Genomic DNA, 10,742 nt, shown 5'->3' on the forward strand with positions numbered 1-10,742 from the left:
GAACAGAAGGTTGGTGGTACGGTCATCTCAATGGTGTCGTGAACACAGAATCTAGCAGAACAGAAGGTTGGCAGTACGATCCAATGGTCATCTCAATGGTGTCGTGAACACAGAATCTAGCAGAACAGAAGGTTGGTGGTCCCATCCAATGGTCATCTCAATGATGTCGTGGATACAGAATCTGCCAGAACAGAAGGTTGGTGGTCCCATCCAATGGTTGTCTCCTACGTGTGGTGGCCAGTGGTTTTGAGCATGTTTTTGTAAAGGTATTTTCAGTCCAGTACATGCTTCACTCTTCCAGCATATCAACCAAACAGAGAAATTAATGTTTCAAGTCATATTTATTCAAGACACTTTTCAGTGATCATGTTCCAGATAAAAGATTGTCCTGGAATATTGTTACATAAAGTACATATACAATATTTGACATATCCAGCATGTTCGCCATGTTGTAGGAGTGTATATGAAAATCCTAACACAAAGACAAAAAGAGATCATAGACAAGTTGGATCATCGACACAAGACAAATATTCCACTGTTCTCTCAAATGCAATTTGTACAAGTATAATGGTTCTAAGGGACAGACCAGGGTATGTATCATAAGTGTGAGTGAGCAAGCGTGTGTGTGTGTGTGAGAGAGAGAGAGAGTGTGTGTGTGAGAGAGAGAGAGAGTGTGTGTGTGAGAGAGTGTGAGAAAGAGAGTGTGTGTGTGTGAGAGAGGAGAGAGAGAGAGAGAGAGAGAGAGTGTGTGTGTGTGTGTGTGCACACATGCACGGTATTCAGCTATGTTACAGTATGTCAGGTCAATGTGAGAGGACAGCCCCAAGTAATATTGGTCCCTGACATTCACCACTTTGGGGAAATCAACAAGCCTGTTTAGGGTGTTGACAAAGCTTCGAACATAATTAGGGTGAACCAGAATCTGAACCCATGATCACAGGATTCTGTCAGGGCTAAGGGACACAACTCTGCACAGTAAAGAAGATAGTCTGAGGACTATGTTGTGTATGCCTGATACTATATGAAAATGCTTCCACCCAATGATGGGTCATTTTCAAGCATGTTGTTCTATCTGCATACAACATAAACAAACATGGCACCTGATTACATAAATACATGAAGGTATACGGTGGTTGTTTCACACACCAGCTGATCATAGAAAAAGTACCACTGGAATTTCTCAAACTATGCAGATTGTGTATACCAAACAAATACTTCATCCTACAGAGTGTATTAACAGTGTTGATTTTATTTTAACCAACTGATTACCTCCCTTACATAAAAAATATTTCCCTGAAAAGGTACGGAAATTAATATGGTTAATGTGTGACATGAATACCTACATCTGACTTCGAACATGATCAGTCCAGAATTCTTTACCTGAAATTATGTTATCTGTTTTTATGGCTGAATGTCATTTATCTAAATTTTGTAAAAAGTCAGAAGAAATATTCAGCTGGTGACATAGTTAAACACAATGGTTAGACTACAAATAGATTGAATGTTTCTATGACATAACTAAATTGGTTTGTTCAAGACAAGCAAGGAACTGTAAAAGCAGATAACATGGCCATGCATGATTCTTTGAGTGAGTGAGTTGGGTTTTACGCAGTGTTTAGCAATATTTTCGCAATATCAGGGGACACCAGAAATGAGCTTCACACATTGTACCCATGTGGGGAATCAAACCTGGGCCTTCGGTGTGATGAGTGAATGATTTAACCACTAGGCTACTCCACGGGCCCCCATGATTCTTTGAATGTGAACAAGATATCTTGGCAGCTCTTTCATGAAATATCGTTATGAACTTCATTTACACAAGATTTAGGCAAGACTTCTTTTCTAATATTGTTGTACAGAATGTTATACAAAGGCGCATATAAACATTAGTGATTGCTGCTGAAGTGATTCATTGTGTGGCATTGTGTGGTTCCTGGCTCAGAAAATATCATAGGTCTTGAAGATGATGAAAAAGTGACCAAATCATCATTTGTCTCCAGGAGAAACCCACCTAGCCTACCATGAATATCAGTGATATTATGTACAGTTTCTGTACTATTCCACATAGATGGTGAAACAGCGAAAGAGTTGTTTGTAATCCTGGAGTGTCGGTAGCAAGCTGAAACAGATGGAGACAGTCATTTTCCATTTCAATGAAATACAACGCAGTGCTGACAAAGAAGGAATCATCGTAAAGGCAAATCTGGTATTGGAATAATCATCGGACCCCTGGCCCGACAAATGTACACTCTGCACAGACAATACAAGCACCTTAAATACAAAACCTTAATGCCAGTGTATGAAATAAGGCCCGTCCGACCGCCCAAGACGGTCTAGATTTCTGACGGACGGTCTAAATTTACAGCTAGCCAGCACGATGGTCTGGTAAATTTTTTAGATGTTCCATACATCTGAGTAAATTCACCATATTTGGTCTGGTTAAATCCATTTTGGGCTGGTAACCTTTTGAAGTTACCAGCCCTGATGTCTGGCTGGATTTTTGGCTTATTTCATACACTGTTAATGCCAGTGAACATGAAACTTGGTTGTGTGAATATCTCTGCACAGGTCTTCCTGTGCTTCCAGATACATGTACTGATTTAAACTTAATGAACTATTTCCATTTTCATCCTGTTTTTGGCCCAGTTTCACAATAATTATGAATGTCAAACTCTTGAGTTGAGTATATCTTTAGAATGGCACTAGAGTTCCTTGAGAATAGCTTTCACATTTCCAATGACATGATTCAGGTTATTGTGAATGCAGTAGTGCATGAGTGATTCTGCTGCCTTCAAGGCGTCACCTCTCGACCTCAGGATCGGTCTGTCTGACCTACTGGCATCCTCTGAATAATCTTCACTCTTGATGTCAGGAGTCTTGGAGTACTGACCGTTCTGTGGGTCTCCCGGGCTTTCGGTAGATGACACAGGGTAAGTTTCACCACGTTTTGCACGTCGAGATGATGCATACAGACTTCGAGCTAAAGGGGAGATTACTTCCACTGGGAAACTGACTGAAGGATCTGTCAGTTCATTTTCATTACCATCAGATTCCTCCTCTATATCAGAAGCATCACTTTCATTGTCACTAGAATCCTCAGTGCGGTCGACCATCGCGGCACTTCCAGTGCTTTGTGAGGCATCTTCATTCTGGAGAGGAACATCACTGTTAGCATAACAAGAAGTCTGATCACTGGTATCTGGGACGTGAGGGACAATTCCAAACCCATCCTCACTGCTACCTCCTCCTATGTAGTAGCTCAAAGGTTTCCTTGCAAAGCTCTCTATTGCTTTTTTAATCAAATTGTCATAAACGTCACCATCCTCCATTGACGGGATGTCTGGGCAATAACCAACATCAAACCCACAGTCAAAGAAGGCTCTGGCAACAACTCTGGCATCAATATCTTTCACAGCCTGGCTGAGCCACAAACATGCATCCAAGACCGAGACATAACTAAGCACTTTAGAGATACCCTCGTTTACATTAGCCATCTGTGTCAGAAGGGCTGACAGCATACGTTTCTGGTAGTTGCGCTAAATGCATCCACCACTCCATGACACAATGGCTGGAGCCGGATGGAGTAAGTTGGAGGACATACCATTTGAACATTCTCAAGAATGATCTCAGTAGCATCTGGAGGTGTCCGGTCCACAAACAATACAATCTTCCTTCCCTGTTCTCCCATCCTCTGGTCCAGAGACACAACCCATTCAGTGAAGAACTCAACTGTTGACCACGTGCTCGTGCTCCATCTCCAGGTCACAGGCACATCTGATGGTATATCTCCTTCAGTCTTTTCCTGCTTTCCTATCACAACAGGAGTTTCGAATTCTCCCAGGATATTGCAACACATGACTACAGACACATTCTGACTCTGGAACCTCTTCTTGATCTGATACTGAGCTGCATCTACAACCTGTTCTGGCATACTGGTGAAAAATAAAACTGTCTCGCTCACACTGAACACATCCTTTGCCTCATACTCCCTTGTGTACTCTGGCAGCTTATCTCTCCAAGACAAAATATCCTTTTCATCACAAATCACAAGATTCTTCTGTTCATTGGTAACAATATTGTTTCTTCTTCTGAAGCTGTCCAGCCAGCCATTTGAGGCCTTGAAATCATCTCTGCCCAACTGTTTCGCAATCTCCCTTGCTTTTGCCTGTACCAGAACTCCAGTGAGTTGAACCTCGCCCCTAGTGTGAGCTTCCTGGAACCACTGCCATGTCAGTCTGTTCACGTCATCATTCTCTGCTCTGTGGTTCAAACGTTTCATGCCCCCTTTGCCTGTTCTGCTATACGTTTCCACAATTTCATCCTTTCTCCTAAGGATGGAGTGAACCTGTGATTTTCCAACGCCAAACATCGTTGCTAATTGTCTTTGGCTCTTCCCTTCACTTTGGAAGATGAGTTGAACCTTTTCCTCAATAGTCAAGTCTTTTCTTTTACAAACCTTCTCTTTTTTTCTCTTTTTGGGCTTCACTTTTTCATTTGCACTATCATCCATCAATTCTAAGGGGTATATGCTTCCTAGTGGAATGTTTTCTGGGGGATCATAAACAAATCCCTGACCTGTTGAAAACTTAATATTATGTCTTTTTCTAAAAGTATCCAACCAACCGTTTGAAGCTTTAAAGTCATCTCTCCCAAGCTGGTTTGCAAATTCTTTAGCCTTAGCTTGCAGCATGGGACCCGAAATTTGAACTGACTTCATCTTGGCTATTTCTTTGAACCAATGCCAGGTCAACTGATTAATTTCATCACTCTCTGCTCTGCTGTGTAATCTCTTCCTGTTTGTATTCCCAAGTCTTTCATATGCTTCTAAGATCTCATTCTTCCTCTTTAGAGTGGAGTACACTTGAGAACGGCCAACTCCAAACATTTTGGACAGTTCTCGTTCCGCTTGCCCGCACTATGCTGCTGTAACAGTTCCACTTTCTCAAGTAGGTTCAGCTCACACCGCTTGAACTTCTTCCCAGATGCTGGTTTTCTGCTCTTGTTTGGTGTAGCTGAGTCTAAATCTTTAGCAGGATCTTCCCCAGGAGTATTTGGTTCTGGAGTGGAGACAACAGTTGAGACACTCTCATTGGGAGTTTCTACATTTTTTGCAGAATTGTCTTCTGATGCATCAGACTGGACAGCTTCATCATCATCATCTCCTTGTCCAGAAATGAAGCTACCATCTTCACCCCAGGTTTCGTTGCCACTGACAACTTGGGAAGGCCAGGGTGTCAAACCAGTGGTGTCTTTCACATACATGCCCTGCTTGGAATTGAACCCAATGTTGTTCCTTTTACAGAAGCTATGCAACCAGCCGTTGGAGGCCCGGAACTCTGTGCGACCCAGTTCAAGGGCAAACTCCTTGGCTTTTTCCTGAACAACTGGACCAGAAAGAGATGTATCACCCTTTTTATATTCACTCATAAACCAGTCCAAAGTAAGGCTGTTGATTTCATCCTTGTCTGCTCGTAAGCGAAGCCTTTTTCTTTCAAGTTGGCCTCCCTGTTCATACATGTTCATAATTTCTCTTTTTCGTTTTAGAATCAGATTGACCTGAGATTTGCCAACACCAAATATTTCTGCAAGTGCTCTCTGGCTTTTACCTTTGCTGTGGTGAATCAGATCGACTTTCTCTTGCAAGGTGAGTTCAATTCTACGACCTCTGTCCTTTGAAGATGGGAGAACAGGAATTGAGAGGAATGATTCAAGTTGGTTTGATGGAGAAAAGCTTGAGGTACTGAGAGCTGGCACTGATGAAGCAGACGGCATGTTGTACACAGATGGCTGAGAACTGGAAGTATTTGAGGCATCATCCTTCGACATACTGCTAATAGTTTCATAAATCTGTTGGGGTGATGTGAATCCAGTTTTAGACACAAGAGACTGAATGTGAGACAAGTAGGAGAGGTCTAGATCAGAATTAGTTTCTGGAACAGATGAATCCGCCTCTCCACTTGTGGGTGGAATGCCTGCCTTTGCCATTGCTGCCCGTACCTGTGACTCCATCTTTAACAGATGCTGTGGATCGGTGTCTGAGATCGGTTTCTGGCCTTGAGTTGATGTTACAAGGCCGAGAGTGTTAATGAACTCGGATGTTGGATATTGTGTAACAGGTGGGCAAGGAGGCGGCGGAGGTATTTGGGAAGAAGCTAAAGTGAGTGAGGGTGATGCTCCTTGTGACAATGACACAGCTACAGCAGACAAAAACCTCAAGTCGGACTCATCAGATTCCATTCAGCAGCACTTCAGTAACAGTTTAGGCGGGTTTTATGGGACGCACATCCCTGCGAGCATCAAGCTTCACTTTCTACCCTCGGTAGTCTTGTTCCGCCACACTTCAGAAACGGTCTAGGTCGGTTTTATGGAACACATCCCTGTGAGGATCAAGCAGCACTTTCAACACTTGGTAGTTTTGTTCACACTTTCTAAATGGTCCAGGTAGGTTTCATAGGGTATACATCACTGTGAGCATCAAGTTGCACCACAAAACTCCGTAGTCTTGTTCATGGACACATCCCAGTTGGGGGCCTGGAGCCTTCCTTGTGGAAACCCTGGAACAAGAATACAATGATTTATAACCTGTATTGCATGACATCATGCAGGGTTAAAAATTATATCATATCAAAAAGCCATAACTCTTCCTAATTAGTAAATTATTATTAATAACCTATTAATAACATGTTACTCATTTTGTGTATACTGCAAACTTTCAAAAAATAAAAAGATGTGTGGAGACAGGTGTGTGTAACACACTTGTCAAATGAGTTTTAAACTAGCATCAAATAATAGTCCTGTTTATCGGGGCGGTGGGGTAGCCTAACGGTTAAAGTGTTTGCTCGTCATGTCGAAGAACCGGGTTTGATTCCCCACATGGGTACAATGTGTGAAGCCCATTTCTGGTGTCCCTCGCACTGATATTGGTGGGATATTGCTAAAGTAGTATAAAACTAAACTCACTCACTCGCTCTTCTGTTTATCATGAACATATTATGTTATGTCTTAATAACCACTGGTAGGTACAGCATAAAAGAGTCCACAGTAATGCCACTGTCCCTCTTTCTGTCGACAGTTGCATCTTCATCTGTCCATTGTATTCTTTAACTAGACAGTGGAAGCCCTCTAAACCAGCAGCCCTCCAATCCGGCATGCTCTCAATATCGGCACTAGAATTTGATCCTGGCAGAAACTAGTTAATTTATGGTCAGTGTTAGCCGATACGCTGTGCAGCTAATGCGCTTCTAAACGCTGCATGCATCGCAGTACCGGTGCAGCTTAGCGAGAGAGGTGCTTCCCTACATTCAAAATCCGGCATGTCATTCTGCAAGGTAACAGAAAAACTTGTCTGCTCTTCTGTGACCAATAGGGACAGTTTTTAAATACAATTCAAAATCATTGCATGGAATACTACAGTTGCCAAAAGTGTGGCTAGTATCGGTCATGTGTTTATATTGCCTATATTGAATGAAGCCACCAGCATTTGAAGCTTGCAAACTTTGCTGAACAACGCGGCCATCATTCTCAGGTTGAAAAGGGAAAAGTTCTCTACATGCCGGTTTAGAGGGCTTCCACTGTATATATGTCTACATCTCTACAGTCAGGCAGTCTGGTATTCCAGCTGCACCTGTATTTACAGTAAGACAAACCTGCTTGTTTCATCATAGCAGAGTTGGAATCACAGCTTGACGCATTTCTCTGTTAGTAATTGTAATTTGAGTATTGGATAACCAACTCAAGTTTGCACTCAGAATAATTTTCGTCATAATTTGGAGATAGTTTCCCATCAACATATACGCGTTGACAACACACACCCTTCTTGCCTGCCAAACTATCCACCTCCTGTGGGAGCAGCATCTCTCTGGAGCAAGGGAGGTAACTAATAACATAGCCACTAATGATGAGTGAGTGAGTTTAGTTTTGTGCCGCACTCAGCAATATTCCAGCTATATGGCAGTGGCCTGTAAATAATTGGTCTGGACCAGACAATCCAGTGATCAAACATCATGAGCATCAATCTACACAATATGGATATGATGACTTGTGTCTACAAAGTCAGTGAGCCTGACCACCTGATCCCGTTAGTCGCCTCTTACGACAAGCATGGTTTACTGAAGATCAATTCTAACCTGGATCTTCACGGGTCCACAAATGATGAACTTGGTTGGAATTGCTGAGTCATGTCTATGCACAGTACCATCAAAGTGAATTTGACATCCTACTGTGCTGATTTCAGTTGATTACAGGATTTGCTACACATGTAAACTGTCAACTGCTCACTGACAGATATTTTGAAACTCTTTTGATGTTTACAATCAATTTAATTTTGTCTGGTTACTTTCCTGCCAGGTTTGTTTGAAGTTACTAATACAAATTGTAGTGAAAATAATAAAATTCAATATGTAGTTTAAAAATTCAAGGTAAAATGATAAAGTAAAATTTCCAGTTCTCACAAGAATAATCATTACACAGGGAGACAAGAATGTGATTGTCAATCGAAAAAGAAATAATCATTACATTTGTAATTCTTTAAGAATGTTACACTTTGCAGAAGGACTCATAGTCTACACTTTAAAATGGTGCACCACTCATGGTGATCCACTCAATTCCCACACAGAATATGTTTTGTGACCTCAACACATGGGACATGTATTTTAATAACTTGTTTTCATTCTAGAAATGCTTGAGGCACCAACTTAAAAAAATGTAGCTTTAAAACAACCCCCTTACTTGCTTAAACCATAAACATTTAAAACAAAGGATTTTAACTTATTTCTAATTGTTGAATAAAAGATATCCTTCTTTCAACAAATGAGCCCTGATCGAAAACTGGTCGAACGAAACAAGCAGAAGAGAGCAGCCAGTCCATGCGATCGAAATCGGAAATTGGGAACAAGAAGCCTTGCTTTATCCACACCCACTGCCCTTGCTAGAAGCCGAAACGATCGTTGAACCGCACAGAACCGTGTGCTTGTATAAGTGTTTCGCTATAGTTGTAAAGACAGCGAATAATATATCCAAAGACACCTAGCTAACCACTGCATACATTAGCAGGAAAGGGAAGTCGACATTTTCTCCATTCTACGTGACCTGTCGAAAACAGCGAACCTGCCGAAAGCAAACTGAGAAATAACCTCGATATTCTGGACGCTTAATGATTACCAACCGTTACAGTATGTACTAATGAATCTTACTGATGACACCAGACATGTGAACACTCACCAATTTGAAAACAATCGTTACTTTTTCCCAGGGCTTTGTTTTCAGGAACACATATAAGACCCAAGGGACATAACTCTTCATAATTAATATTCGACCGGAAAATGAGTACAGCATTAGACAATTAAGATCGAATCCCGGTAGTTGATGTTTGTTTTTCTTCAGTTCAAAATTATTATAGGGCAAAACTTGATTATGATTATGTGAAAAATATACATTTTAATATTTTAATTTAAAATGATGTATTGATATAGGGATAATTGTGAGAGGTTTTAAACTGTTAGTTTCAGCAGTTATTTTGCTTTCTTTACTTTTTCTGATTATTACATTATCTGTTTTGAAGGGCTAATGCATTGGGATTATGGTTCCAATGTAAATGGCTTTTTTTTGAAATATGCAGGTGCTTCATAGGGTCTTTGAAATGAAACTTTGATTCAGCAAGGTACTTAATGTCAAATATACATTGGGTACAATGTGTGAAGCCCATTTCTGGTGTCCCCCACCGCAATATTGCTGGAATATTGCTAAAAGTGGCGTAAAACTATACTCACTCAATCACTCTAATATACATTCCTAAACCTGTGTGAAGCAACCTAAACTCTGACTATCATGGTTACTTCAGCTTCATGAATTTAGGTGTTAATGGGGAGAGGCAGGACAAGTGAAATTGAGTTTTATGAAAATTCAAGAATATTTTGTTTGCTGCTCTTAGACATGACCACTAGAATGTTAGTCCGATACAGGTGAAAATCTAATTGTTTGCCTCTAAAAAAGTATTCAGCTTCAACAAAAATGGAAGTCTGACAGCTGGTTGTCTAGATCATGTTCTTCCTGTGGGATGGCTCCACGCCCTCCTACACAAAGCCTTTTTGAAAGTGGTCCAATGTAACAAATTTTATATTGGGGATAACACATTCTCAGTTGTCGGACTAAGATGTTTTGTGGAAGCCTTGCTGGCTGAATCAAATTGCTTACTTCAGGGTTGCATTAAGATCACATTTAAATGTCATCATGAATATCATGAATCATTTAAATGGTTGTATGTTTAAGAAATACAGTTATATTTAATGTTTTAAACATATTTTATTCATTCAAGAAAAGGATTGGGCACAAGTTATCCAACTTAGAAAAGCCCTCTCCAGTTTTATTTAATTACAGGGTTCCTTTGTAATCTAAAATGTTATAGTTATGTTTAAAGTTTTACATATATATTCTAAAAAACAAAGATATTTTTTTTGACGCCTTCCTTTGAACCAAAGGTTACACCACAATTGTTACACCACAATTACCTGTTTGAAATATCCAGTAACAAATAACTGATATAGTCAACATATTATTTAGTTTAATTGACTTGATTTCTGTTTTTGCATTTTGGGACAAATGCTTGGAGGTCTTTCCATATTTCACCAAGAGTTTAGAAGAACGTAATGAATTTTAACCAACATTTATGAATATTGGTTTTGTCCGGTTTTCAAGAACGATTCGTTTTTTATACCTACTGAAATCACATGACAATATCAGGGACA

The 10,742-nt window shown here is 40.5% G+C and overlaps 2 protein-coding genes across 2 annotated transcripts; both read right to left on the reverse strand.

The window, feature by feature from the left end:
• Positions 1–325: 325 nt before the first annotated feature.
• Positions 326–9,291, reverse strand: LOC124267816. Its single transcript, XM_046702812.1, has 2 exons — positions 9,220–9,291; positions 326–6,554 (listed from the first exon to the last, which is right to left on the reverse strand). The coding sequence occupies exon 2, from the start codon at positions 6,235–6,237 to the stop codon at positions 4,846–4,848; it is 1,392 nt and encodes a 463-aa protein (XP_046558768.1). The 5' UTR covers positions 6,238–6,554; positions 9,220–9,291; the 3' UTR covers positions 326–4,845.
• On the reverse strand, positions 3,500–4,717 carry LOC124267848 (tigger transposable element-derived protein 4-like). Its single transcript, XM_046702839.1, has one exon. The coding sequence runs from the start codon at positions 4,715–4,717 to the stop codon at positions 3,500–3,502; it is 1,218 nt and encodes a 405-aa protein (XP_046558795.1).
• Positions 9,292–10,742: the final 1,451 nt, after the last annotated feature.

The sequence above is a fragment of the Haliotis rubra genome, unplaced genomic scaffold (assembly GCF_003918875.1).
Source record: "Haliotis rubra isolate DU_JTF1 unplaced genomic scaffold, ASM391887v1 Scf134, whole genome shotgun sequence".
In the NCBI taxonomy this organism is placed as follows: Eukaryota; Metazoa; Mollusca; class Gastropoda; order Lepetellida; family Haliotidae; genus Haliotis; species Haliotis rubra.